Source organism: Aspergillus foveolatus (genome assembly GCF_047715535.1).
Source record: "Aspergillus foveolatus strain CBS 279.81 unplaced genomic scaffold BDW70scaffold_13, whole genome shotgun sequence".
In the NCBI taxonomy this organism is placed as follows: domain Eukaryota; kingdom Fungi; phylum Ascomycota; class Eurotiomycetes; order Eurotiales; family Aspergillaceae; genus Aspergillus; species Aspergillus foveolatus.
The window spans coordinates 173,331-200,426 of record NW_027396077.1 but is presented as its reverse complement, the minus strand read 5'-3'; the positions used below and the strand labels follow the sequence as shown (position 1 = coordinate 200,426).

The following is a 27,096-nucleotide window of genomic DNA, read 5'->3' as shown; positions in this document are numbered from 1 at the left end:
TGTCATCGGAATAATATTCCCGCATGTCTTGGTACCAGATCCACCGAAACAAATGTCCATCTAAAAATTTGACTATGAGTCTGACCATAACAAGGCCCTTCAGAATCGGTTTTCGATGCGTTCCGTTGAGATACTCGACCTCTGCCGTCTCAAGTGCTTAACTCGGCATAGCGCACCTGCCTGAGGCGTACTACCCCAGGTTGTAACGTACCCTATTGCCATAACGGAACTTAATAGCGACAACCCACGCTTGATCCTAATCTTCTGGTCGTCTCCCAGCATGAAACTCTGCGGAGAAAGCAGCTTTGTTCCAGTCGCGTCGCTCGGCTTGCCCTTGCCGTTTCTTTGCAGGGCCGCCTAGAGATGCACCATGTACTTGACATGGGTGGTGCTGATAATGTTGCCTGTTGCATGGCGGCCATGGCCAATAAAGCCCCTGCCTGTCCCCTCCTACGTTCAGGAGGCATCAGGATCCTCTTTAATCAATGACGTCCCGCTCCTGGCTGAGCGGCCTCATCGGGTACTCAGCTGTGGGCGGCTAGGTATACCGCATTGAGTGACCAGGTAGTAGCAGAGGCTAGTAGTGTCCAGCAATCGGGCAAGCAGACAAAAAAAAGAGAAACCTGGTGACCCATCACGACAGGGGAACGAAGCCATTAATCTATTATGATTCCGCAAACGTGGAGCTCCGCGGATTCGCTTATCGACATCTTCAGCTAGACCCGGTCGGCAGAGTCCAGACTGCTAGAATACGAGGTTAATCAGCAGCCGTCCCCTCCTAAATGCATCCTTGACGTGCTTTATCCCCGTATATATCTTACCCCAGATATCATTAATGCGGGGAGGGGCAATCGGCTAGTGCGAGTCGAACCAGCCTCGGCATGTCTGACATCACTGTCACAGTCTCATCAATCAATCTAGGACTAGGTGGTGAGTGTGATAGTTGTTCAGGAGTCATCGAGAGAGGAAGTATGTCCGATGGGCCTAAATGGCTTTTGCCGTGGCTCTAAGGATCGGATGAGACGGATCTATGGGAACCAATCTACTCTCAGACATACCCGTAACAAGCCAGATTAAACGAAGTCAACCACTTGCGGCGGCGTCCGACCCGTGGCGTCGCTGAGCTGAGTTGACATTCCTTCTAAACGATGAACGTACAGAGGAGAGGAGAGTTTGGATCCGTGGCAGAATGCTTACATCATCCACCACTCCAAAGATGCACTAAAATCACCCGAAGAGGTCCCAGTCGGGATAGTTGCTGGATCAAAAGATCTTGATCACAGGGGCACAAGCGCAATTGAGCCACCATGCTTACGGACGGCATCGAAGGGGTCAAGGAGAAGGTCTTTGTGCTCGTGACCGGTGCCAACAGGTAAGTAAAACCCCCGCGCTCTGTCTTCCATCTCATGCCGTCCGTTAGTGGTTTATGTTTCTAACTGTTACCCCTTGTGGTTCTTTCACCGTTTTAGCGGACTAGGATACTCAACGTGTTGCCGTCTTGCAGATGAATTCCTGGCCTCTCATCGAAATGACCATCGTTCATTGACAATCATCTTCACTACCCGGAGCACAAGAAAGGGAAGCGACACTCTCCGCAACCTACAGAATTACCTCCGCACCTCCACCTCCGGCGCTTCGGCCACCACTCGAGTGACCTTCGTTCCTGAGAATGTCGATCTCTGCAACCTCCTCTCGGTCCGCGCGCTATCGCGTCGCCTGAACAAGACCTTCCCAAAACTCGACGCGATTGTGCTTAATGCCGGGATAGGGGGTTGGTCTGGCCTTAATTGGCCTTTGGCTGTCTGGAGCGTTTGCACCGACATTGTCCATGCGACGACGTGGCCAAAATACAAAATTGCGCCTGTTGGTCTCATAACGGACAACCAGACAACCACTGTGACCGACAAGGAGCCCCGCCTGGGAACCGTCTTCTGCGCCAACGTCTTTGGCCACTACATGCTCGCGCATAATGTCATGCCTCTCCTGCACCGATCCGGATCCCCTAACGGGCCCGGTCGCGTGATATGGCTCTCCAGCGCTGAAGCCACGATCAACTTCTTCGACGTTGACGATATTCAGGCGCTCCGGTCCAAAGCTCCCTACGAGTCATCTAAAGCCCTAACAGACCTCCTATCCCTCACCTCAGACCTTCCCAGTACTGCTCCCTGGGTGAAAAGCTTCTATTCCACCGACTTCGAAGCCGATTCCGAGCTCAGCACCGGGCCCGAGACCGCCTCGACCATACCCAACGTATACCTCTCTCACCCAGGGATCTGCGCCACGGCGATTATCCCCCTTCCTACAATCCTTATCTACGCAATGGTCGCCGCGTTCTGGCTAGCCCGCATCCTCGGCTCCCCTTGGCACACCTTATCCACCTACCTTGGCGCTTGCAGCCCTGTCTGGCTTGCTCTCTCCCCACAATCAGAACTCGACGCCGCCGAAGCACCGTACCGGGAACACGGCGGCGGCAGGGTGAAATGGGGGTCTTCGGCGTCTCGATTAGGTGTGGCCTCCGTCGTGTCTTCGGAGGTTGACGGATGGGGCCATGGGGGTGTTCCTGGGCCTGCTGTTGTGGTGGAGGACAGGGCCAGAAGGCGCAAGCGCGGTGCAGTGGATCTTACAGCTGAGGGGAAGGAGAGATTCGAGGAACTGGGCGCTAGATGTTGGAGGCAGATGGAGGAGCTGAGGATCCTGTGGGATAAGTTGCTTGATGAGGAGGAGAAGGGGACTGGTGTGACGGCGTAGGCTGGCTTGTCTTGAGAGGTGGGATTTCCTACATTTCGGTCTTCTTCGTCCCTAAAGTCTTTCTTTTCTCCTTTACTCTTTATAATGTGATGTCGGCGGGTTTATGTACAATACAGCACATCTACGGTATAGAGACAACATATAGCTAATATCATAGATAATAGTGATAATCAAGCACAAAAGCTCGATTCTGCAAGATCTCAATATCTTTATTCCAGTTTTCACTGCTCTTCTCTTCTTCCCTATTTACATTCCACGTCCACGTGCATCATTAAAACCAGTAAATAGCGTAGCGTAGGAGTAGTGCCTCAGTTCCTCAACCCATTATCTTCCGAGCAATAAAGACCAAAATAAACAATGAGACGAAACTGAGAAAGGGGTGAAATCGAGAGCAAAAAAAAAGACAACAAAATCGAAGGGGCATGAACAGAGCGGGAAAGGAGCAGATTATGTATGTGTATGATATGTATATGTAGAGGTGAACCACGACTTGCAAGATCGACGAATGCAAGGAACTGCGTGTATGAAGTGTCGGAGTCCAAAGAAGATATCAAGAAATCGATTACTAAAGCTGTAAAACATAAAAATTAAAGTGCTCGATCTCAAACATGCTTTCACCGTCAAGGTGCTCAGTGGATGTGAATCAGGTCCAGATGAGGGGAGAAGACGAGGGAACAAGGCATCAATTGGTAAGTGATATACCCGAAATCAGCGGTGGTAAAGGCGCGAATCGACTCCGGTCCATGCAACTGAGGTATTCAGGATAGGCGGGTAGGAATGGTGGGAGGGAGGTTGTCGGGAGTAGGAAATGGCGTTTACATGATGATTGCAGGAACTGAGAAGTCTTAGTACACAAACGAATAACCACAATTGTCAGCAACAAGTTAACTCACCATCAATGTTCTGCTTGATGCTCTTGTGTGGCAGGATCGAGCCGCCGTTGACGTAGACTTCGTCGGCGATCGTCACATCGTCACCAAGAACCGTCACATTTTCCAGACGGGCCCACCGGCCGACGGAGCTGTTCCATCCCACGATGGTTGATTTGATCCAGGCATGGTCCTTGACCTTGCTGTTCTCCATGAGGACGCACCGCTGCAGACGGACACCATCACCTATCACGACGTTCGGTCCGATAACAACATTAGGGCCGATGCGGCAGTTCTTTCCAATCTTCGCAGTAGGGTCGACCATGACGTTTCCACCATATACATAGGGCTCCGAGCTTGGGGCGAGTAGCTTCGAGTTGCGCTTTGTGAGGGAAGTGAGGTAAAGACAGGTTCCGGTAAGGAAATCCTTGGGCTGACCAACATCCATCCAGAATCCCTCGAGGTCAAATGAGTGAAGCTGGCCGTCCCGCACGATGGCGGGGAAGGTCTCTTGCTCAATGGAGGTGGGGCGCAACTCAATGCGCTTCAGCACGCTCGGATTCAGAATATACATACCGGCGTTGATGCGGTTACCGACGAACTCGACGGGCTTCTCGACGAACCGGTCAATGCGAGAGGGGTGGTTGGGCTTGTGAACAACGACACCATATTTTGATGGCTCGTCCACTTTTGTGACGACGATGGTCCCTTCATCGCCGTGGCGCTTGTGAAACTCGGCCAGTTGTTGGAAAGGATAGTCACAGATGACATCGGAGTTCAGGACAAAGAATGGAGAGTCGTCTTTGGCGAGAATATTCTCTGCCAGTTTCAGGGGACCAGCGGTGCCGAGGGGTTCAGTCTCAACGGAGAACTCGATCTTTACGTTGTACTGCTCTTCGTACTATTCGCCGCATATTTTGTAAGCATTCGCAACATTTCACGCTCTGAAACAAAGTTGTATACCTTCTTCAGTGCAGAAACCATGACATCTGGGCGGTAGTTGACAGCGAGGACAATATCCGTGACGCCAGCAGCAGCTAAGCTCTCAACCTGGTGCAGAATCATAGGACGATTGCCAAACTCCACGAGCGGCTTTGGAAGGGTGAGAGTCTATTATGAAAATAATGGTTAGCTTTTTGAATCATGAAATGACTGGTTTGCTGCGTCAAGAACGTTGAGGAGGGGTTGTGCTCACTAGAGGCCGCAGGCGGGTACCGAAACCACCGACAAGAATGAGAGCTAGAAACAAGAGTCAGACAGAAAGTTTCCAAGTAAATCATCATCCTTAAAGATATGTACCCTTCATGATTGCGCGTGGACCGATATTAATCCAGGATCTGTATCAACGAGCGACGAAGATGGAGCTGCGATGCGGGCGGGATGTTATGAGGGGTCCGCAGGAGAGACTGTAAGAAAGGTAGGCGGAAGGCGTTGACAGTATGTATTGCTCAATTGAAGCGATACACCGCTGATAAAGTCCAGTATAACCCAGGAAGACAAGATCAATCCCAGGGAGACAGAGAGAGTATAAAACGCCAGGAGAACACGTTGAGCCTTGTAAGTAAGAGGAAGTCTGCTTGCGGAGCGCCACAGGGGCAGAACGCGGACACATTATTGGCTGGATATATTACCAGTACGATCACTGTTTCCGATCAGGTGGCCTTCGTGGGCCTTTCGTCCCCCTGATTCCGGCCATCATTATCAACTACTGGCCTTCTCTGCAGTGGATAACACTCTGTAATGCAACATTGACGGAACGGACAGTCGAAAGTTTGGCAGGAATTCACCTCCAAGTTCTGCATAACCAGTGACTGCAATTTTGTAGTCTTGTCATGTATATCTCCCCCGGCCGCGTACAGCTACAGCTCGTGACCATGTCAACAGAATGTCATGCAACTCTTGGGACAGAGCAAGCATTTGCATATGATTAAGGGGCTCGAGGAATTATTCAAAGGCCGACCAAGTGAGAGTCAAAGAAGCCAGACATCAAAAGATTGTCTTCCATTTCGTCACAGCATTGCCCGAGGTGACATCCAACCCTACCATTGACCATCCAACCCAACATATTCCCGGAAATCAATACTTGGTGCTATGTTGGATAGCACCAACCAAAAGCATGACACTGCTGTTCTAATCATAACGACCCATCCTGTGAATCAGGAGGCAAAGTTGTCATCCTTGGACCGCTGCTACCACCGCCTGCTGAATCCGGAACAAATCGTCTGATCCACTCGTGTACCTTTCGCACCTTCACCAGCGGCAGATCATCGTCCTTGGCAGAATGGTTAAGAATGTCCCGTATCCTATAGATCCCGCCTGTGTCAGTTGCATCCACTTGCTGGCGGTGCAGCAGATCGATTTTGGTATATCCCCTCCTCAGGCTCTGCCCATATACTCGGTCCTGGAAACAACTTAGTCCTACGTTGCGTAGAAGAACAATATCCCGTGGGCGAAGTGGCATGAGTGACGCTCGAAGCTCTTCTCCGGCCCCATCGCCGCACCCACGAGTGTAAACCGTCTTGCCGTCCGACGGAGGAAGCCAGAAAGTAACTCCAAAGCCTGCTCTAGTCTCGTCCCCTACCACCACTTCAACTAGGTCTAATTCTCTCTTCCAGTGTTTCGTTATGACACGACGCGGAGAGCGGATATCAATGATGGCAACAATGAGATTCACCGTCATGGTTTGTGGCACAATAGAGTTGAGATATACTGTATTGGGTATATCTTTAAGATCCGTAATGCCGCCTTGAATATGTGGCCTCGCAGCAGGGGTTTCTCTCTCGTCGCTTGTCGCAATGGAGGTATCTGTGCTTACAGTCCACAGACCACTGTCTAAGGCAGACTCTCCGGAGAGGGCACCTGGTGCAGATACCTCCGATGTTTCATGTACTGTAAAAGAATGGTCGTAGAACTGAGAGAGTTCTGAATCCTCTTGCTCGGATGCGCATTTGTCAGCCGATGTGGCGAGGTCATGGGTTGTAAAGAATCGAGTCCCTCCAGTCATCACCTGGGAAGGCTTGCTTTGAGTAGTCTCTGGGACAATTGGTGCTGACAATAATCTCCATTTGACCGGCGTGCTACCTGAAAACACTCCGAATCTCTCACGGCATCCCTTGGAGTCTTCGAAAGGAGGTAAAGATTCGCTGAGCAAGTCTCGTTCATCCCATCGTAGACTCGAAAACGTGGGAGCACCCATGAGGAAGATGGTCCTTGGAGGCATAATTTGGGCTGTCTTAGTGGAGTCCAGCCATGGTATCGTAATGTGCGGTTTTCGCTCCTCTCGCTTGTATAGATGACTGAAAAATATATAACTGCTGCGGTTACCAGGTATCAGCTTGCCTGTGAATGGACGAATGATAGCCACGTATATAGATTTATATTTATATAGCAGGTAAATAGTGAGTAGCTCTGAGAGATGGTTTATGGTGACGTTGGCTGGCAACTTGTTAAGTCATACTTTTCAGTACGCATTTGGTTCGGCAAAAGGCCAGAATATGCGGGGATTTGAGACCTTCAAGAGATGATAGACACACAATGGCCTAGATTGCCGCCAGCTGATCCGTACGGTGTTACCCCATAAGTTTGGAAAATGGCTAGCGCAGGTCTGCATTCCGAAAGTAGAATGGAGTGAGATGTACCTATGGAAGGGAGGAATAATACCAGCACGTGATGAGTCATACGGCAAGGCATTGACGCCACAATGGCCAGTCCCGACAATTGGCTTCGCCGCCGCCTCCTCCGACTTGGGAGACAAGTCATCGTCAGATCTCTCTTCTCATCATCTGTGTTCAATCTGGGAGGTGCTTGCGACATCTGAGCAATATTCAGTATTTTTACCCTTCTCCCTAGTGTTTCTCACCGTCCATTATTTCGAGGGGGTTTCTCTTGTGATCTCGCGGCCAAGCGCCGCTTTCTTACTCCGAATATGGCCTCTCAACTTCCGATCCTCAAGCCGGTAAGGGTTGCTGCATATGCCTGCTAGAAGTACATATCTGATAACTGGCCCTGTTAGAATGTGTCGGCATCCGGATCATGGCCATCGATGTCGAAAATCTTGAAGTCTCCCCTGCATCGCACCGGGCAGTCTTTCGCAGCAACAGGCTCCGCAATCCAGGATTCACGACGACGCCTGCACACGGAGGTTAGTCTTCTTTGTCGGACGGATCCAAACTTAATGATATTACGGAATATGTTGATGTTGATACCATGTCAGTCTTTTGCGCGCAAGTCGTCGCCTTCTGAGGCTGTCGCCATTGGAGTTTACAGCGCACCAGTACATCGATTGCCACGGTCTCTGTTCAGCAGTAAGCGCAATCCTCTCTCGTCCTCATGGATATATCTGACAGTGGTGCTTTTAGAAAATTCTATACTTACTCCTTCGTCCATCACCGGCCGTCATTGCCACCCATTGGCTGCCAAGACCTATTCGACATTGGCGCTACCGCTGAATCGTATCCGCAATGTTCCTATTCCAAGTACCCTACAACAACAACGCTATATCTTTGGAGGTCCGTCCCATAGTTTGCTGGCGCAGAAGGAAAAGACGGCGAACAACAACCCCAATAGCGCCAACGCCCAGAATGCGTTTTATCAAGCCCTTCTTCGAGCCAACATGCCGGCTATTGTAATCGAACGGTACAGAAGCGGGCACTTTTCGAGCAATGCAGTTTCGGAACAAATCTACCTGAAAGCTTTGGAGCGTGTTGGTGGGGGTGTCTCAGCCCCGGCTGCAAATCTCAACCAAGGTCTGCGTTCTGATCAGATTCAAGCCGTCGGACAAGCTGTTGCAGCTCAGAACCAGGGCGGACAAATCGGGATTTCTTCTAAACAGTCTGGAACCGGTGCGAAAGAGGCCCCTCTGTATGTTGTTGTGGAGGAGTCCCTAGGGAGTGCCGTGTTTCGCTGGGTTAAGTTCATTGTTCTCTTCTGTGCTTTCGCCTACGCGTCGATGATCGTACTCTCAATTGTCCTCGAAACAACTGGCGTTCTGAAGAATATCAAAGGCCCTCATAGCAACGAAGCGCAGCCGGAGCACCAAACTGTCCGCTTTAGTGATGTTCATGGTTGTGATGAAGCAAAGGATGAGCTCCAGGAACTAGTGGAGTTTTTGCTGAACCCGGAACGATTTTCTTCACTCGGTGGCAAACTACCCAAGGGAGTTTTGCTTGTTGGGCCTCCGGGAACTGGAAAGACTCTGCTAGCCCGTGCCGTTGCAGGCGAAGCCGGTGTCCCTTTCTTCTACATGTCAGGCTCTGAGTTCGATGAAGTGTATGTCGGAGTTGGCGCCAAACGGGTCCGTGAACTTTTCAACCAAGCGCGAAGCAAATCTCCCGCGATCATTTTTATTGACGAACTTGATGCCATTGGTGCAAAGAGGAATGAACGAGATGCTGCCTACGTGAAACAGACCCTGAATCAGCTCCTGACCGAACTCGACGGATTCTCTCAGTCTACCGGTGTTATCATCCTTGCCGCAACCAATTATCCTGAATTGCTTGACAAGGCCTTGACCCGTCCTGGTCGATTTGATAGAAAGGTCGTGGTTGACCTACCAGACGTTCGAGGACGCATGGACATCCTGAAGCATCATATGAAGAATGTGCAGATCAGCACTGATGTTGATGTAGCAGTGATCGCTCGTGGTACGAGCGGCTTCTCTGGTGCTGACTTGGAGAATCTAGTCAACCAAGCCGCCATTTTCGCCAGCAGGAATAAGCAATCTAAGGTTACTCCAAAAGACTTTGACTATGCCAAGGATAAAATCATCATGGGTGCAGAGGCTCGCAGCAGGATTATCCAGGATAAAGACAAGCTTCTGACCGCCTACCACGAGGCGGGGCATGCTTTGGTTGCCTACTTCTCGCCGTCTTCTATGCCTTTGTACAAAATTACCATCATGCCTCGAGGAATGTCCCTAGGTTCAACGCATTTCTTGCCGGAAATGGACATGGTCTCCAAAAACTATGTCCAGTATCTTAGCGATATCGACGTCTCCATGGGCGGTAAGGTGGCTGAGGAGCTGATCTATGGGGAAGACAAGGTTACTAGTGGTATCTCAGCGGTACGTTCACAACGCCTGAATTTCTAAGCTTCAGGGCAGTCGCTAATGTGTGCAGGACCTCGCGAGTGCGACACGGACAGCCTTCACGCTCGTCACGCGTTTCGGCTACTCCAAGAAACTTGGAAACGTCGACCTGTACGCCAACTACGATAGCCTATCTTCTGAAACGAAGCAGGAAATCGAAGCTGAAGTCCGGCGGTTGGTCGAGGAAGCTCGCCAGCGTGCCACCAACATTTTGACCGAGAGGAGACATGAACTAGAGTTGCTGACAAAGGCGCTGATTAAGTATGAAACACTGACCAAGGAGGAAATGGAGAAGGTTCTGAGGGGCGAAACTCTCGACAGACTTGTCGTGCCGGCCGATGCGCCTATGAAACTACCTGAGCCTATAAGTGCGACGAACCTGAGCCCGAACCAAGGCGTGGAAGATTCAGGGAACCGTGCGTCTGCAGAATAGTCTTTTCCTCGTTCTATATCTCTTAGATTCACTTTCCCTTGTTGTTTTATACTTGTATTTGTTCGATAGTGACTGAAACGACCCAAGCCCATACATAGCATGTTGGTAGGAGAGAAAGCAGGCATCTCTCAACTACTGTACTGTACAACTAGCGAAAACATGAGAAGTTCTGCATACACATCCACATCTACTCCGTACACTCGACCTCTCTCTCAGGGCACATCCACCTATATCTAGAAATGGAAACCAGAAAAGAAGCTAGAAAGGAGCCTAAAAGGCTGCCGTGGTGCAGAATTCTCGATGCCTGAGGCATAAACACGAGCGTCTACCCCGAACTCTGGAATGCGGGTAATTGATAGAGTTATTAATAGTCGGGAGAACTCAGTCCGATAATTACACAGCACATTGCGCCAAGGCGAGCCCAGGAGATTGGATTATCTGGAGGAGAATGGCGAGAGCCGAAGGATTAATCTGGGAGGAAGGACAAAACTTCCATAATTTCTCCGTGAATCAGAGGTCGGGCAGAGACTGGGGGGAGTACATGGGTCTAGATTTGCAGCAGGGGAAATTTAAGACTGTCAGGTGCACAGACGATCAGGACCCAACATCGATAGTTAGCATCTCTTGACGACCAGGTGACCGGGAAAGAGGAACGGGGCCCGGCAGGGGTTCCTGATCGGTTTGACACAGCTGGCCTTCTGGAAATCCCGATTCATGGGCGGATGTGCAGGGAGAGCTATCTAGTCGGCGATAGTCTTCTGCAGGGAAAATTGGACGAACAATCATGTGAGGCGCCGCCGCGAGGGCCGAGACCTGCAGTTCTCATAAAGCGGAAGGCGTGCCGGGGAGCCAGGGGCCTGAAGGACTGGCTAACCTTCCCAATGTGGGCAGTATAAAGATGACAGGCATTGGGATTCGTAACTGAAGCCAGGGGAAAGATGTTTGGAGGCAGCGCAGAATGGTCGTCTGATCAGAAAAAAAGAGGGAAACGAAGAGCCTGGAATTGAAGCGCAAATAGCAGCAGAGGGATCGCAGTTGGGCTTCCCCACGCCCCCACCTTCTCCGTCATAAATCCTTGAATTCCTGATAACTGTAGAATCCAGATTATTCCATCGTCGCGGTCCGGAGGGCGAGCAGCGGATGTAGTCCCAAGCAGGTACGTTGCTAGAACGCTTGGAGTCGATCCCTGACTGTCTGGAGCTGGACGGTGGACTGTGTCCACTGCCTGCTACTAAAGAGGCCTCTTCCCCCTCCTCTGCCCCTCCTCGAGTCTCTCCAGCCGGTTTCCTCAGCCTTCCTTTCGATGATCTCAGCTGTTGTTTGTCAGTGGTTGCCAGTAAGAAGCAAAGTGCGAACAGTAATCAAGCCTTAATCACTCCCCTCGACTCCCCACGACTCTCCGATTTATTCTCTTCAGCCGTTCTTGCTTGCTGCCTGTTGTCACTGTTGTCTCTGTTGTCATCGATTGACTGCTTGATCCTCGTCGCCACTTTTGCTCCCCGAATCACTCAGGGTGTCGTTGAACCAGGTTGCGGGCTCCCCACAGTCTCCCAGTTCTTCTCTGCCTACGTCACCATCCGCATTGCGTTCATCTTGGCCTCTTCTCTACCTTTCTCGCCTACTCTCCCCTCCTCTCCTCTCCTACGTCTTGTCAAAACCTCACTTGTCCTTTCCAAACCGTAGCTCAATTCCTGCCAATTCCTGCCTGCTCAACTCTCCGCTCTGTTGTAACTACTGTCGATTCGGGAACGTAATCGTTCTATCTGTCGGTTTTTTGTCCCACCTCCACCTCTCCACTCCTCCTCGTTCCCCTCGTCGATTTCACGAGAATTATCACAGCAACCATGCGCAAGAACCCTTTTGACATGTCTGAGCTCGACGCCGAGATCGAGGCCAACGAAGAACAGCATCATCAAGTCCGCATCCATGCCCGCCAATCAATTGACGGCGAACGGTCGTTGTTGCAGGATGAGGAGCGTCGGCAAGACGACTTGAAGGATCGCTTCATTGGTGCCATTGACCAGGGTACTACGAGTACGCGGTTCATTATTTTCGACTGCGTGGGCAATCCCGTTGCCAAATACCAGGCGGAATACCGCCAACTCCACGAGCATTCAGGGTATAACTCTCATGGTTCCGACTCGCCTGCCATTTTGCTTGCTAACGTCTCTTTCCCTCGCTTAGATGGCACGAACAAGATCCCTATGAGATGGTAGATTCCGTCTACACATGTATTGAAGAGGCCATGAAAACATTCCTCGCCCTTGGTCATTCTAAGTCAGATATTGAAGCAATCGGTCTCACTAGCCAACGTGAGACAGTCCTCTGCTGGGATTGGGAAACTGGTGAACCTTTGTGTCCCTCGATTGCTTGGCCCGATACCCGAACAAAAGCCCTTGTTCGAGAATTGAAAGCACAAAAAGGCGCCGATGAACTGAAGGATATTTGCGGTCTGCCACTATCCACATATCCTTCATCTGTCTCATTGGTCTGGCTACTCCGCAACAACGAGGCCGTAAAACAGGCGTACGAGGAAGGACGACTTGCTTTTGGTACTGTCGACTCATGGCTCATCTACAACCTGAACGGTGGTCTAGAGGGTCGCCACCACGTAACGGATGTGACCAATGCCTCTAGAACCATGTTGATGAACCTCGAAACGCTCGATTACGATAAGCGACTTCTGGACTTCTTCGGGTTGGACCCGAAAAAGATTCGGCTGCCCAAGATTCTTCCATCCTCTGACCCTGAGGGTTTCGGATATGTACGGTCAGGCCCCTTAGAAGGAGTTCCGATCACTAGCGACCTTGGAGATCAGTCTGCGGCGCTTGTTGGCCACTGTGCGTTTACTCCGGGCATGGCGAAGAATACCTATGGTACTGGATGCTTCCTCCTGTACAACGTTGGCGAGAAACCGGTTATTTCGAAGCACGGTTTGCTCGGTACTGTTGGGTTTCAACTAGGAAAGAACCGAAAACCCGTGTATGCACTTGAAGGAAGTGTGGCCGTCGCTGGTAGTGGTGTTTCATTCCTCATGAACAATATGGGCTTTTTCCGAGACTCACGTAAAGTGAGTGACTTGGCAGCAATGGTTCCAGACAACGGAGGGTGTGTCTTCGTCACAGCCTTCAGTGGTCTCTTTGCGCCGTACTGGATTGATGACGCCAAGGGAACAATTTGTTAGTATATCCTCAAATACTTCTTCGGCTGTGACTGACCAGGTTCAGTTGGAATCACGCAACATACCCAACGTGGTCATATCGCACGCGCGACTATGGAAGCAGCCTGCTTCCAAACCAAGGCCATTCTCGACGCCATGGAGATGGACAGTGGGCACTCGCTCTCTCAGCTCGCCGTCGACGGAGGAATGAGCAACTCGGATATCTGCATGCAGGTGAGTTGCGAACTCATTTTCGTGCTATCAATATAAGATAAGCTAACTTCTTTGCCTCAGACCCAGGCAGACATCATTCAAATTCCCGTCGAACGACCGGCCATGCATGAGACGACAGCGCTGGGCGCAGCAATAGCTGCCGGCTTCGCCATCGATATCTGGAAGGAATTTGACGAACTTAAAAACATGAACCGCGCCAACCGAACCACGTTCACCCCCGCAATCTCCCGCGAACAAAGCCAGAAGATGTATAAGCAGTGGACGAAAGCCGTCGAGATGTCTCGCGGTTGGGTGGACACCAAGGAGATGGGAGGTGACGACGACTAGACGATTGTCTCTCCTCTTTCATTCCCTGTTTCTATAATGATACATCCCGTCGAGCCGGTGAATGGACATCTTCCAATAAGCTCGACCGCCTTTACATCGCCTGCGTTGTACCTCTCCAAGCTCGTCCTTTCAACAAACGATTCAAGAGCCGAGTTGAGCCGACATGACACTTCTCCCGCTTCTCTGTATATTCGCATGATTCTTACGATTGAGCGTTGTCTATTCGTTTTTTCTCTTACCTTTTCCTTTTCCACTGTTTTACTTGGTTCGGTTAGAACATGGTTTTTGGGGGATAAGATACTTGCTTTTTGCCTGCCTTGACTGGCAGACCTGACTTCTTCCGGATTGATGGATTTCTTCCCCATCCCTCCGAGACATGAATTATACATTAGATAGGTACATAAAGGATAAATAAAAAACTATAATCTGGAACGAGTATCTTCTTGCCGCAAAGTAGCATTATCGCGAGCCATTGCTCGAAGCCTCAAAACAGTCGGCTTCTTGATTTCATTATCTATAGCGCGAAAATAATACTAAGAAATGGGTATCTTTATTATACAGCAAACAACAAGTCTAGAGCTATGCCACAGGATGGGTTTCCTGAACCCTATCTCCCAAGAACATACGGCAAGCCTGAAACGCTCTCCGTCCGCGCATCAGCCAGCCGAATCACGCTCCCGCCACTCAGACTCACACTCGCACTCCCGGACGCAGAACCCGACCGGGATGCCGAGCGTAGACTCATTCCCGATCCCGCGTCCACGCCCGAACCAGAGCCATTCGACCGGTCCGGGTGCAGCGAATGCGCCGAATGCGTTGAGGGGGTTCTGGCGCCCGCGCGGGGCCAGTATATTGCATTTTCCGATACATCGCCGGCGTCAAAATCAATTAGACTCTGACTCAGACTGCGACTCTGACCTGGAGGTGGCCGCGAAGCGGGCTCGAGATTCGAATGCCCGCTCGTATAGTTGTACGTATGGTCATCCCCATGAACCGGATGAGAACGAGTGCCAGAGCGAGACTGGGGCTGGCGACGGCGACGGGGCGAATCGATATTGATATTCACAGACCCAAGTGTGTCCGTCTCGGTCGTCTCGCCCTCTTCGTCTGACGGCCCAATTACTGACTCAGTTTTCGAGCCAAAGAGGGAGTGTTCATATGCGCTTGTGTTCCGCCTCGAATTCCCCAAGTCACCATCCTCGTTGTAGTCATGCATGTCCAGTAACAGCCGGTGTTGCTCCTGATCAAACCGCATGCCCCTTAAGACATCCGCAAAAACACCCATCAGCTCGCGGAACTCGTCTTCGTATAGCTCCTTTCCGGAGAACCGAGCACGCTCGTATAAGGCCAGAAATTCCAATCCTGTCTCTGGCGGGTGAAGGATTGAGAGCGAAATTAGGTGGTTGATGTATTTGCGAAGGGACATTGTGCCGGGGCGCCGGAGGATGGCGACGATGCGAGTATCTGGAATGCGGGACGCTTCATCACCTTCACCTGTCTGACTCTGATATGAAGGATGGACTGTCAAGACTGGATCGGGAGGCGCAAGGGAAACGGCTTTCGCTTCGATGAGATGGGGCAGTTCGCGGACGACGGTGCGGTAGCATAGGCTTGGTGTATATGTCTGCGCGTCTCCATCTGACGTTCCCTGATCCGGCGCAGATGCCGATAACGATGACTCCGGCGCTGACCATCCTGGATGTTCGATGACTCCCCACGGCGGGTTCACGGGGTCAACATCGTAGTCGAATCCCCTAAGTAAGCCTTCTCTTTCCTCATTGTCGCCTGCGCCAGAGTCCGCGAAAGCCTGTCCGTCCCCATCCACATCTCTTGGCCCATTTGCACCGCTACCGCGACCTAGATTCCTCGGCCTTGCCCCCCTGGCAATAAGTGCGCTCCTTCCTAACCCCTCAACAACAAGCCGCCGCACACTTTTGCTCACATCCTCCTTCTCGACTGGTATCCAGGCTTTAGGGATCCCTCCTAAAACGCTACGATTCGTGTAGATGCGCGTCGCGTAGATCAGAACCGCAAGCAAGAATGTCACGACGTACCCGCCTGTTATGATGAAGATGTTTGTGAGGCGGTGCGTCACGTAGCATTGGTAAATCGCGTCGGCGGGGGTCAGGAGGATCAGACACAGAAGGATTATAGAAAGGAGGGTGAAGACTGTGTAATTTAGGAGGCGTGTGATGGTGGTGCCGTTGCGAATGCGAGTCGCTAGATTTGAGTTTGGGAGTGCATTTGATCGTGATGGTAGCATTTCAGTTGTTTTGGTTCCTTACATCTCATCTGGAACTGAAGAGGGTGAGTTTCATTGTGCATGGGATGTCATTCCGTTGATGCGACGCTTCTTGCGTCGTCGACCTAGTTAAGGATGACGGAGATGCGGACGGCTTGATTGCGGCGGTGGCTAGCACGTGACTTATAGTTTATTGCAATCGGAGTATAAAATAAGGATAATCTCTAGAAATAAAAATGCCTACCATCTATAACCTATCACAATGTAATGAAAATGCACTAATCCTCGATAGCCTGCTCGTCCATTGCTGTAGGTTCATAGTGCTCCCCCCTAGCACGACGGATAACCCGCTCAATACCATCAAGACCCATCTTAAGAACCTCCAATTTCGGGCCGTAACTTAAGCGGACAAAGTGATGGCAAGGACTGTCGAACAGGTCACGTCTCTTTGCCGGGTTCAAGTCGAAGAAGATTCCTGGCACGACAATGACCTTCTCGCTAAGAAGAGCGTTGAAGAAGTTCAGACCATCGGATATGTTGGCTTCTTTGGGGAGCGGCGGGTCAAGCGAGGTCAGGTCGAGCCATATGTAGAAGGTTGCTTGCGGGACGTCCTGGATGCGGAAGCCGATCTCGCGAAGACGCTTGAGGACGAAATCGCGTTTCTCGCGGAAGTGGCTTTGCAGGGCCTTCATCTCCTGATGTACGAGGGACGGCTCGAGCATGGGGATGGCCGCTTCTTGGAAGGGAACGTTGGCGCCACCGTCGAGGTAAGAGCCTGCGGAGCCCAGGGCGTCGATGAATTCCTTGGGCCCGACAACCCAAGCGATACGCCAGCCCGGTAGGCGGAAACGTTTTGTGAGACCGTCGATAAGGAGGACGTCTATCTTCGTCAGTATCTCTCAAAGCCTGCCAGACGGGGCCATCATACCATCTTTGTTCACGTCAACGACATTCGCGGCACCGCTGATGGTCGTCCCGTCACAGTCGGTGGTATAGTTGTAACCGCCATAGAACTCGTCAAGGATGAGAGTAGCGCGATCTCGACAGATGTCCTGAATGTGGGCCAACTCGTCGCCGGAGATAAAGTGTCCGGTAGGGTTACGCGGGTTAGAAGTCAGGATGACCGACGTTCCACGAGCAATTTCCTCCGCGATCTTATCAGGATGGATGTGGTAGTGATCTTCCTGGGCGAGCGGCATCGGGATGGGAGCAATGTTCTTGAACAGACTCAACATTTCCGAGTACGCAGAGTAGTCGGGAATGGGGAAAGAGAGGTATGAGTTGCCCAAAATGGCCGCAATTCGGATCAAACCCGCACGTCCACCGGGGACAATGCACACATTCTCCCAGGTATATTGGCTCTCCTTGCCTTGGCGGTAGTGCTCATTGTATAAGCGGGCGACAGCGGCACGAAGAGGCTTGATACCGGCCGTTGGGCCGTATTCTCGAGCGGCAGACGTGATGGGGATGGTTTCAGGACGGGGAAAGCTGCCTTCGATCTCGTCGTCAGCTTCAGGAGCACCCTGGCCGAGATTGGCCCAGCCCGAAGGGTCTTCTAAGAAGCCGTGTTCAGAGGCACGTTCGGTACACCAGACAACTCCGGTAGAGGCGCGGGACGCGTCCAGGCCCGCATGGGGACGGTGACCTTCGTGGGCGGTTCGAAATTGACGATGGGTTTCAGACTGGAGTTCTGGCGATGGGTGTTAGTCTGGAAAAAGAGTAAAATAGACATTCTGGTGTATTAATTCGGAAAAGCAAAGAAGCCAAGACACGCACCGTTGTTTGATAGCTCCTTGCCCACCGAGAAGCGTCGGTTGGAGGGGCGCAGGATGCTCACGCGGCGTCCGGAGAAGGACATGACGGAATGAAATATAGAACTCAGAAAGGTGAGCTGAAATCGTCTAAAGAGATGGCGAGGAGAGCAATAATAATTGAGGAAGAACTTGGAGAAGAGAAAGTGGATATTCAGAGAAGCGACAGCTTTTATAAGACGAACAGCAAGCACTTTAGTGAAGAACCGAGTCAGGGACAAGGACAGCTCAGGGCATCAGGTCTATTCAATTCTAATCGCGCATCGACCGCATTGCCCAGTAGTTTTTCCCGTTGGGCGTCCAGCTGGAGCAGAAAATGCCTCATTGCGACCGTCTCCTGAGACTCCTGAGTCCTGACCACGTCTTCGTGCTATCTAAGCCTTCCCAGATCGTGCAGCAAGAACCTTGTCAAGATCCTTCCGATCGGCTGGGCCCGTCCGACTCGGAGAGTATCCGAGTCCGCCAGGAATGGGATGCTAGGTCGGTCCTGTCTGGAGTTCAGCTTTATATACATTATACAGTCTCTCAAGTCTCTCTTTGCGCCAAAACATCACATAATACTGGGTATTTTTAGAAAGCCACGTTTTTGCTTCTTCAAGCTGAGACCAGCGCCGAATCAGAGAGCGCGCTGGCCTCATGAAAAGTATAAATCAAATTTTCTCTCCACCGCCTGTCCGCCTCAATTGCAACGTCACGGATCTATACGGAGCGAATCATCTGAAGTATTCGACTTATCTGACTTTTCTTTTCATTATCTTAGCTGAACCTCTTCAAATGCAATAAGCAAGTCTAATCCGTAGTCAAATCAACAAAAGTCACCGCAGTTTCAGCCCGCCGACAAGAAGAAGATCCAGCCCTAACAATGCGAGAACACTATACATCGCCTCATCTGGGAAATCTGCGGGAAAACGTGCAGCGTTATACATACATCATGCAATCATAGTCCGTGGACTTGGGAATGCGGCAGACCGCCAAACACGAATAAATGGGAATTAGATGGAACAAGATGAAACAAACATCATCATAGGCATGAATCCCTTGGAAGGAAATGGTCAAACATCGAAACCAAAAATCCATCAAATGTTCGTAAAAATGGATATGACTTCAGACCTCCAATTAGTTCTCTCCCGAACGCTGTGAGAGTTGAAGGCGCAGCTTCGGACAGATTCTCAAGCCAATCCAGTTGGGAGTAATGAGCGGGCGAAATGCTAAGTAGGAGGTAACGAAGGCTATGTCTCTTCCACCGTTTCGGCACATTTGAAACTTTCTCGGAAGAGCAATCTCAGCGGAAGCTGAGATAGGAGGGGATTAGAGATGGGTGCAAACGGCGTGGTCTAATTCTCGATCGGTTGGCAGAAAAGTTGAATCTCGCCGACTTGACCTCGTGCAAGCTCCTCGCGATGCTGTTCTTTCCATTCTACGAAGGCGAGTTGAACGGCCTCGTCGCTGTCAATTGTCACAAAGTCGCCGTCCTCGTCTTGGTAACGTAAACGGACCGTCTTGCTGCCAATTGAGCGGTTGGTAAATCTGGCGAGTTTGGCGTCAACCCGGTCGGTAAGCGTACGGAATCCGATATTGCTGGAAATAACCAGTGTTACATAGTTCTCGTCAAAGTTGACTTTGGCCTTCAATTGGGTTGGCATAAACGGCTCCTCCTCGGGTTCGTGGCTTAATGGAGAAGTTGGCTGATCTGAAAGAGGCGCGGCCGCTCGCCCATCGGAGTACTGAGGCTCATGAAAGGCGTGAGAAGTATTGGTTCGAATTGGAAGAGGTTGATTAGTCGGGGAGTTGTTCTGGCTCCGACTGACGGGCGCCTTCATGTTGGCCATATGAGCAGGAATAGGGGGGACGGGCACGTTGTCAACTGTTTGCATTGTGTGAGCACCCATGTACCGACGCGATTCAGGATTGTGATGGTGAATGTCCGGGCTGCTCGCAGAACGCATTCTCTGAGACGCGCTGTTCGATGATTGGTTACTACCTGACATTGGAGGCAGGGACGGGCGTTGAGCACTCCGCCCATTTGGTGGTGCCCCATTAAAATAACCCGAGTTAGAACCGTCCCTAGACGTGGCGCGAGAAAGGGCAGGGGCTGTGTATCGGTTATTGTCGTCGCCCCATGGGGTGACCGGGGTTAGCTGGCGATTGTAAGGGTATCCAGCCGATTGTGAGCTCGACCTGGCGGACTCGGTAGGAGAGAAGTATGAGTTGCCGTTTCTCTCTCCTGGCGACATACTTCCACCAGGGAACTGTGTGTGTACTGACAAAGTCGAGTCAGGCATTGCTGGGTAACGGGGTCGGCTAGTGGAAAGTGGAGGACCAGAGCTACCACTTCCACCTGTCGCAGATCGGGTTCGAAGACTTGTACTCGAAGCATTGCGACTCATAGGAAATTCGGAGAAGAAGGCTGCTTCTTTCGTGGACTGCTCTTCAACATCATATTCTTGCTGGTAAGGGTTGGGGATGTTGCTCAAAGATTTCATGTAGGTAAATTCGGAATCGGATGTGCCGGTATTGCGGGCACTGCGTTGCTCCGCTTGTATTTCCCGTTGTGTATTGATATCCTTGTACCATTTACGCATTGTATCCTCATTCTGATAGCGGATAATGAAGTTATCCACCACACCAGGGTCCCCTTTCCAGAAGATCTGAATGCGATAAGAGCCTAACAGATATTTGTTACCATGAGGGGGTTCGCACTGGTAATGATCTTCGGCTTACCTGGTTTTTGGAGCCAGACGATATCGGTGACGTTCGCCATGTAGATGCGGCCTTTGAGCACGAGCCGGGGCTTGCCCTTGCTGGTATTCGGCTTATCTTTACTACCACCAACCAGTCTTGATTTCTGCTTGTTAGGGTTTATGTCCTTGCAGCAAAGCAGGATTCGTTCAAAGAGATAGATGTGGTACTGTAATCGCGGACATATTAGCAAGTGTTTCGATATAGAGATCCAAGCTGTCATCGCAAGGCGGACTGTGGGGTGAAACATTTGCTCACCTCTCTTTCTGAATCTTTATTGTTGTCGTTCTTGATCACCGTGAATGTGCCAAATCGAAGCAGTTCACCGAATGTCTCAATCTTCAGGGCTTTCCAGTCATCCACACGTTCGTCCAGTTCAATGAATGCAGCGGCAAGTTGCTCCTTATCAATGGCGTCGTTTGCGGCATCTAGTACGGACTGGATAGAGTCGATGGCGCGCGAAATATCGGCTTGAAGGTCTGGGTCCTCGATCTGCTTACGCAGTTCCTGGTAACGAATAATCAGTAACGAACCAAATAAAAGTAGCTACTCAGAGATACTAACAGAAAGCATCAGAGGATACTTGGTCAAGCGCTGGAATGGCTTCACGAAGAAACCATTGAGTGTTGCAGGTTGCGCGACCATCTGCTGGAGATCAGGGGAGCGCGGCGCAGCCTGAATTTTGTCCCATTCCTTCTGACAGGTCTTATCACAGCGCATCTGGTTTGCGATAAACGGCTCGTACTGGCGAAAAGCTTCTTCGTGTTGGATAAACAATTCACCCCAATTTTGCTGTTCTTCTGGTCGCGCATAGTGTTGTTCGAGTCTGATGAGAAACCGCTGGGAGAAATCAAGCAGGTTGTTCAAATTCAAGAATATTTGATGACTAGCATCACCGGTGAGAGCTCCAGTATCCTCCAACTCCTTCTTGAGCGCTTGCAGGTTCTGAAGATGGTGAACATAGTCGCGCTCTGTTTCCAGTAACTCCTTCAAGATGTGTTCTCGTTTGGTAAGCTTCCTTCCTGCTGCTGGCGCGGCCATGGCGGTATCGGACGGTTTCTTCAGCTGGCCTTGAATCTCTAGGATGTCCAGAACCCGATTTACCATCTTTATGACCTTGGTGAAGCCGATTGTGTTCTCGCCGTACAAGTCTGTGATGAGGAAGCATTCTTGCTGAGGAAACGCCATTTCTTGGATGGCGGCCTGGAGGAATTTAAAAGTGGCGGCCTTTGGACGCCTGGCCTCGGGAACCTTCGAGGTGTCAATTTCCAGGGGCGCGCCTGGATCGGAGGCGTTGTAGATGGCCAGTAGGGGGTAACCATGTCGGAGGTAATTCCAGAGCGAAGCGACGGGATCGGAGTTCCCCTGTGCCAAATCTTGTTCTTCCATCTCTCGCAGGTACGGCTCGAAACCGGGAACTTCTGCGAGTCGCTTTTTGAGGTTGACACAGCTTTGATAGATACCCTCATTGCCGCGGCGGTTGATGATGTTGTCCTCGGCGACGGGGCCGCCGGGGTTAAGGCCAGCGGTGTCGGCCATTGCGACGTCCACCGACTGGGCCCTTTAGGAAGAGGAGGAGGGGGAGAGGCGGCTGATCGACTAGCGATAGGGTATGGGTGGTTCAAATCTGCGCAGCAGACGAAGAAAGGACAGAAAAAGACGGAGTAGTGGCGGCCAGCGGAGGTTGTACGATAGTTGTCGTCAAGTCAAGCATGGATTACTGAAGAACGCCGCCGCGTTGAGCCAGTGGACCGATGCGGGACGGATGGCGCAAGCGAGCAGCTAAGGAAGGGAGTGGAGATAGCGGTGCTCACTGGCGATGGTGGTGGTCACCGGCACTGAGCAACAATAGTGATTAAGCTCGACGGTACAGAGGAAAGTAGGTTGGAAGAAGGCTATAGTTACCTCGGAACCAAGAAATGCAATTAGAAATCTGGTCACAGCCTTGTTTCACCCTTGCTGGCCAGCTTAAGGCCGGGAGAGAATTATCGAAAGCGATCCCTAAGAGAGAAGGGGAAAGTGTGGGGTTTGGCGCTGCAGTGAGCCTGGAACCCTGAGGGGGATCGGAAATTCAGGACAGAAGATCCGTCTTGCTATTGAACAAAGGGGGAAAGAATGTAGATTGGGCTGTAAAGACGCACAGAACATTAAATCATGATAGACAGGGCGATGCGGTTGAGAAGAAGAGACGAGAATGGGGACGGGCGAGAAGTCGCAGTGATTTGACCCCAAGGGAGCACAGATCGTGAACCTGAAATTCCAGGCATCAGGGGTCAGATCGCATTTCACGTTGGACACCGGAGGGAGAGTACAGTAATAACACAAGGTCAGAAACTATACATCTACCTAGAATCTACTTCGTTGACGAGGCAAGATGGTTGACGGTCTGATTTGTCTAACGTCTTTGCATCTTGTATACGTGTTTTCGACGTGGTGTTGATCTATCCCCGCTTACTACGGAGTCCCCTCCACTGCTTATCACCTTCACGGCCAACTCCGTAGCCTCTTCAGTAATACTCCGTATTGAGACAACCTTTTGCAGTGCAGTCTATAAAGTAGCGTACAATCTGCATTCTGCGCGGAGCCAAGCTGCGGTTTCAGGCGCTAGAGTCCCGGGTCAACGGCTGCTAGAGGAAACGCTGGAGGAACCTTAACTTGGGAAGCTCATGCAGGGATGCGCTTCAGGTTAACATTGGCGGGGCATGCACTGCAAACAGGCCAGCCTAAAAGTTTCAGGCCGGAGACGAAGTCTGTAATAGTGCTGCACATCTGCTTGACCTCCGGCTGAACAGTCTCAAGTATGGAGGAGGGGCTTTGTCCCCTATTCTTGTTAACCTTCCACCCGGTAGATATAGTCGGGGACTCGGGGACTATGACAGCACACAAGGATTCTCAGGCTGAGTCACTGCCACTCTGCTTCGAATTCTTTTTCGTAAAAGTAATTGGATAGTCAGCGTTGTGTCACAAGGGCGAGATGCCTAAGCATTCAATAGTAGTAGGATAGGTCGATGATTTGAATCGTGATGATGCTGGAATGCAATGTTTGTTTTGATGGGCTGGAAACCTGGAACTGAGTGCCAACTCTTCAGCATCCGCGCGGGCATCCACCTCGCACTCTTTTCCTCATTCTTGCGCGTCTCGTATCGCCTTCCAACCACAACCATTCCCCCTTGAATATCCGAAACAATCGCTTCCTCGGGAACTCGCGTGCTCAGCATTCAGAAACGGACCGGGGGGTGCACGACTGCATCATTACCCACCGCCTTAGGCAGAAGCTGGCGCTCAACTGAGGCTCTGAGCGGGAGGGATATCGAGGAAACCGTGGAGGAACAGAGACGAGGCCGTTTGATCATCGCATCAAATTAAAACCTGATGGAAAGGATTCCCATGGCGAGAGATACTGATGCGTCGGACGCCCCGATCCCTCTTCGTCTCTTCCCTTCCGACCTCACCGCCCGCTCTTTGTCCGCCCCCTTCAAGGTGGATGAAGGCTATGCAGACGATACGCGAAGCCAGGCAGACAAGGAGCTCTTGCGGATACCCTCAGACGATGTGATGTCCATTCCTGATTGGGTTCTTGCTCATAGCGAGACTGAAAGAGCCGGTAAGCCACAGTCACTCCTTTCCGTGCCTGTCGTGAGCTGGCCAGTGGTCGATATGAAGCTCACGATTAGCTACTTTCCTCCTTAGAAATTGCCTATAGTCTGCTACGGACTCTGCGCACCTCTACTATTGCTGGAGTGGTGGAGCGCTTATCGCCATTATTGCATATGGACCCTGTTCTCAGACTGCCGCCGGAAATCACCGCCGAGATCTTTTCCTACCTCGACCCCCAGACTTTGATGACAGCGTCTTTGGCTTCGCGCGCCTGGAGAGATCGCATATTAGACTCCCGTCTCTGGAAAGAACTTTATATCGGTGAAGGGTGGCGTGTCGACATCGATGCGATCCGCGCATTTGAACAGGAGAATTCAGTGATCCCCTCACCCCAGTCACGGAAATCACGCTCAAGGTACGCGGATACAGATCTAGGAGAGCCCAAACTAAAGAAGCGTGTACCACCTGGCTGGCTTGACTCCCGCACCCACGGGTCGGAGGATAATGGATCAAGTACGCGTGAACTCGACCAAGACGGGCCTGCAAAGCCAGATAGGGAGGGTGACCATTTGATGTCTGATGCGGCCGATGATCGGGGCACGCTTTTCTCCCTTGAAGAGCAAGAGGCTAGGTGCAGAGCAGAACCTACGCAGGAAATACTTCACCAGAAAGCCACCGAGCAAGCACTTCCAAAATCTTCCAAATCACCTCTCCTCCTTCGAATGCCGAACGGCACGGCGAAAATCAACTGGCCCTACCTATTCCGACAGCGCAGGCGCTTGGAGGAGAATTGGACCAAAGGACGATTCACGAATTTTCAACTTCCCCACCCCGCGCATATGGAGGAAGCTCATCAGGAGTGCGTATATGCTATCCAGTTCATCGGGAAATGGCTTGTCAGTGGCAGCCGAGATAAAACTGTCCGAGTTTGGGATCTTAACACAAAAAGGCTCTGGCATCGCCCCCTGATTGGACATACGAAATCTGTTTTGTGCCTTCAATTTAACCCGAGCCCGTCCGAGGACATTATCATATCTGGAAGTAGCGACAAGAACGTCATTGTCTGGAGGTTTTCGACAGGTGAGAAGATCCATGAGATCGCCCCTGCGCATGATGATTCGGTCTTGAACCTCCGATTTGATCATCGTTATCTCGTGACCTGTTCGAAAGACAAACTTATCAAGATTTGGAATCGGAAGAACCTGTCACCGGCCGACAAGGATTATCCTAGCGTTCATCAGGGCTCGGGCGTTTCATATCCGTCATATATCGTTGACACGAGCGTGATACCCTCTCCTGTACTCGAAGCTGAAATAGCCAAGAACCATATCCGCACTCTGGCGCCATTTTCCCTCCTAATGACGCTGGTGGGTCACACCGCTGCTGTCAATGCTATTCAGATACATGATGACGAGATTGTCTCAGCCTCGGGGGACCGATTGATCAAGATCTGGAATATCCGCAATGGTGCTTGCAAGAAGACATTTGTGGGCCACGAGAAGGGCATAGCGTGTGTTCAATTTGACAGCCAGCGTGTCGTCAGTGGGAGCAATGATAACACAATCCGGATCTTTGACCACGCCTCACGCGCAGAGGTTGCCTGTCTACGTGGACACGCCGACTTAGTCAGAACCGTCCAAGCAGGCTTTGGCGACCCGCCTGGCTCAGAAGAAGCACTAAAGCTGGAAGCTCTAGCAGTTGACCGAGAATTCTGGAATGCCCAGAGATCGGGCGAAGCAGTTGATCTGGGCCCCTCTGCCTTAAGACGGGCCGGCTATATCCAAGACACAACTGGATCCCGGAATCCACGAGACATTAAGGCACTAGGCGCCTCTATCCCACCAGGAGGAGGAGGGAGTAAATGGGCGAGGATTGTCTCCGGCTCGTATGACGAGTCCATCATTATCTGGAAGAAGGACAGGAAGGGTCAGTGGGTTGTGAGCCAGAATTTGCGGCAGGCTGAAGCGGCTGCTAATGCCGCGTACGTCGCGCACTCGCATCCATCATCCTCACGGCCTGGTCCTGGCAATGCCTTCGCTCTCGCCCAGCAAGCTGCACTAGTGTCACAGAGTCAGGACCCATTAACCCATGCGCACGCAACACCGTCTACTTTCGCAGCAAATGCCATAGGGACTCAGCAAGGCAGCTCAACATCAAACCCTCCGTCTTCAGCAGCGGCCCAACAGGCAGAACCACCCCACCGCCCAACACCACCCCCAGGTCCTCCCCTAACCAACCTGCTCGCTGCCGCCAACTACTATACACACCCGCGCGCCCGGATACTTGCCCAAGCCGCAACACCAACAAGCCGAATCTTCAAGATCCAGTTCGATGCCCGCAAGATCATCTGCGCGAGCCAGGACCCGCGGATCGTGGGGTGGGATTTCGTCGGCGACGATGAAGAGCTTGCTCAGGCTTGTCAGTTTTTCACGGGGTTATAGCATCCGATTTGCTGGGGTGGGGTTTTGTTTATGCGGAATAATCGAGATAATAGTACTCTTTTAATTCTTGCATCATTGTCCTTTTTCGTCGTTTCCTATGATCATGGTGTTCATATTTAGGGTTGCTGTTATTCTATCATGAATTTTCTTTTCTCCCTGGTTGTCATGTTCTTGCATCTCCTACATAGATTCGCTGTTGTTTCTGTGGTTCTCATGTATGGGCCTTGTTTGCAAGCCTTGTACGTGCTGTTCTATCATCCACCTGTCATATTCTATTCATGCATTGGATATTATGCATTGGATATCGGAGTCATAGCGTTTGCTCACCGGGAAAATGGCCCTATCTTGCGCATTGGGGAGACCACACCCTAACTTGAAATTGACTATCTGTACTTGGGAAGATGAACGCT

General features: G+C 51.3%; 8 protein-coding genes across 8 annotated transcripts; 4 read left to right on the top strand and 4 right to left on the bottom strand.

Annotated features, from left to right (window-relative positions):
* Nucleotides 1-887: 887 nt before the first annotated feature.
* On the top strand, nt 888-2,884 carry BDW70DRAFT_19779 (3-keto-steroid reductase). Its single transcript, XM_073743490.1, has 2 exons — nt 888-1,372; nt 1,470-2,884. The coding sequence occupies exons 1-2, from the start codon at nt 1,308-1,310 to the stop codon at nt 2,746-2,748; spliced, it is 1,344 nt and encodes a 447-aa protein (XP_073597797.1). The 5' UTR covers nt 888-1,307; the 3' UTR covers nt 2,749-2,884.
* A 1-nt stretch (nt 2,885) lies between these two features.
* On the bottom strand, nt 2,886-5,337 carry BDW70DRAFT_19734 (mannose-1-phosphate guanyltransferase). The gene is made up of 5 exons (XM_073743489.1): nt 4,917-5,337; nt 4,813-4,856; nt 4,581-4,727; nt 3,642-4,518; nt 2,886-3,583 (listed from the first exon to the last, which is right to left on the bottom strand). Exons 1-5 carry the CDS (start codon nt 4,921-4,923, stop codon nt 3,564-3,566), a joined length of 1,095 nt encoding a protein of 364 aa, XP_073597796.1. The 5' UTR covers nt 4,924-5,337; the 3' UTR covers nt 2,886-3,563.
* Nucleotides 5,338-5,751: 414 nt separating this feature from the next.
* BDW70DRAFT_148842 (uncharacterized protein) lies at nt 5,752-6,837 on the bottom strand (the record flags this gene model as incomplete). Its single annotated transcript, XM_073738922.1, has 1 exon — nt 5,752-6,837. The coding sequence occupies one exon, from the start codon at nt 6,835-6,837 to the stop codon at nt 5,752-5,754; it is 1,086 nt and encodes a 361-aa protein (XP_073597795.1).
* Nucleotides 6,838-7,376: 539 nt separating this feature from the next.
* On the top strand, nt 7,377-10,315 carry BDW70DRAFT_132617 (i-AAA protease YME1). Its single transcript, XM_073736195.1, has 5 exons — nt 7,377-7,572; nt 7,630-7,758; nt 7,831-7,921; nt 7,976-9,678; nt 9,734-10,315. The coding sequence occupies exons 1-5, from the start codon at nt 7,543-7,545 to the stop codon at nt 10,133-10,135; spliced, it is 2,355 nt and encodes a 784-aa protein (XP_073597794.1). The 5' UTR covers nt 7,377-7,542; the 3' UTR covers nt 10,136-10,315.
* A 1,584-nt stretch (nt 10,316-11,899) lies between these two features.
* Nucleotides 11,900-14,288, top strand: BDW70DRAFT_19715 (glycerol kinase). The gene is made up of 4 exons (XM_073743488.1): nt 11,900-12,254; nt 12,320-13,314; nt 13,363-13,529; nt 13,590-14,288. Exons 1-4 carry the CDS (start codon nt 11,980-11,982, stop codon nt 13,854-13,856), a joined length of 1,704 nt encoding a protein of 567 aa, XP_073597793.1. The 5' UTR covers nt 11,900-11,979; the 3' UTR covers nt 13,857-14,288.
* Nucleotides 14,289-14,463: 175 nt separating this feature from the next.
* BDW70DRAFT_148839 (pyridoxal phosphate-dependent aminotransferase) lies at nt 14,464-17,956 on the bottom strand (the record flags this gene model as incomplete). The annotated part of the gene is made up of 4 exons (XM_073738921.1): nt 14,464-16,076; nt 16,436-16,978; nt 17,027-17,788; nt 17,875-17,956. 4 exons carry the CDS (start codon nt 17,954-17,956, stop codon nt 14,464-14,466), a joined length of 3,000 nt encoding a protein of 999 aa, XP_073597792.1.
* A 1,158-nt stretch (nt 17,957-19,114) lies between these two features.
* BDW70DRAFT_19701 (Rho family guanine nucleotide exchange factor CDC24) lies at nt 19,115-22,418 on the bottom strand. Its single transcript, XM_073743487.1, has 4 exons — nt 21,213-22,418; nt 20,907-21,155; nt 20,631-20,817; nt 19,115-20,574 (listed from the first exon to the last, which is right to left on the bottom strand). Exons 1-4 carry the CDS (start codon nt 22,185-22,187, stop codon nt 19,244-19,246), a joined length of 2,742 nt encoding a protein of 913 aa, XP_073597791.1. The 5' UTR covers nt 22,188-22,418; the 3' UTR covers nt 19,115-19,243.
* A 1,617-nt stretch (nt 22,419-24,035) lies between these two features.
* On the top strand, nt 24,036-26,686 carry BDW70DRAFT_158221 (F-box and WD domain protein; the record flags this gene model as incomplete). The annotated part of the gene is made up of 2 exons (XM_073740481.1): nt 24,036-24,252; nt 24,339-26,686. 2 exons carry the CDS (start codon nt 24,036-24,038, stop codon nt 26,684-26,686), a joined length of 2,565 nt encoding a protein of 854 aa, XP_073597790.1.
* Nucleotides 26,687-27,096: the final 410 nt, after the last annotated feature.

Excerpts from the sequence above, each read along its gene's own strand:
- BDW70DRAFT_19779 (XM_073743490.1), top strand. The coding sequence starts at position 1,308 with ATGCTTACGGACGGCATCGAAGGGGTCAAGGAGAAGGTCTTTGTGCTC. Across the intron at positions 1,373-1,469 it reads CTCGTGACCGGTGCCAACAG|CGGACTAGGATACTCAACGT; the intron begins GTAAGTAAAACC and ends TCACCGTTTTAG.
- BDW70DRAFT_19734 (XM_073743489.1), bottom strand. Across the intron at positions 4,519-4,580 it reads TGGTTTCTGCACTGAAGAAG|TACGAAGAGCAGTACAACGT; the intron begins GTATACAACTTT and ends TGCGGCGAATAG. Across the intron at positions 3,584-3,641 it reads CATCAAGCAGAACATTGATG|TTCCTGCAATCATCATGTAA; the intron begins GTGAGTTAACTT and ends AAGACTTCTCAG.
- BDW70DRAFT_132617 (XM_073736195.1), top strand. The coding sequence starts at position 7,543 with ATGGCCTCTCAACTTCCGATCCTCAAGCCG. Across the intron at positions 7,922-7,975 it reads GCCACGGTCTCTGTTCAGCA|AAAATTCTATACTTACTCCT; the intron begins GTAAGCGCAATC and ends TGGTGCTTTTAG. Across the intron at positions 9,679-9,733 it reads TTACTAGTGGTATCTCAGCG|GACCTCGCGAGTGCGACACG; the intron begins GTACGTTCACAA and ends TAATGTGTGCAG.
- BDW70DRAFT_19715 (XM_073743488.1), top strand. The coding sequence starts at position 11,980 with ATGCGCAAGAACCCTTTTGACATGTCTGAGCTCGACGCCGAGATCGAG. Across the intron at positions 12,255-12,319 it reads CAACTCCACGAGCATTCAGG|ATGGCACGAACAAGATCCCT; the intron begins GTATAACTCTCA and ends TCCCTCGCTTAG. Across the intron at positions 13,530-13,589 it reads ACTCGGATATCTGCATGCAG|ACCCAGGCAGACATCATTCA; the intron begins GTGAGTTGCGAA and ends TCTTTGCCTCAG.
- BDW70DRAFT_19701 (XM_073743487.1), bottom strand. The coding sequence starts at position 22,187 with ATGGCCGACACCGCTGGCCTTAACCCCGGCGGCCCCGTCGCCGAGGAC. Across the intron at positions 21,156-21,212 it reads AGTATCCTCTGATGCTTTCT|GAACTGCGTAAGCAGATCGA; the intron begins GTTAGTATCTCT and ends ATTCGTTACCAG. Across the intron at positions 20,575-20,630 it reads CGTCTGGCTCCAAAAACCAG|GCTCTTATCGCATTCAGATC; the intron begins GTAAGCCGAAGA and ends AATATCTGTTAG.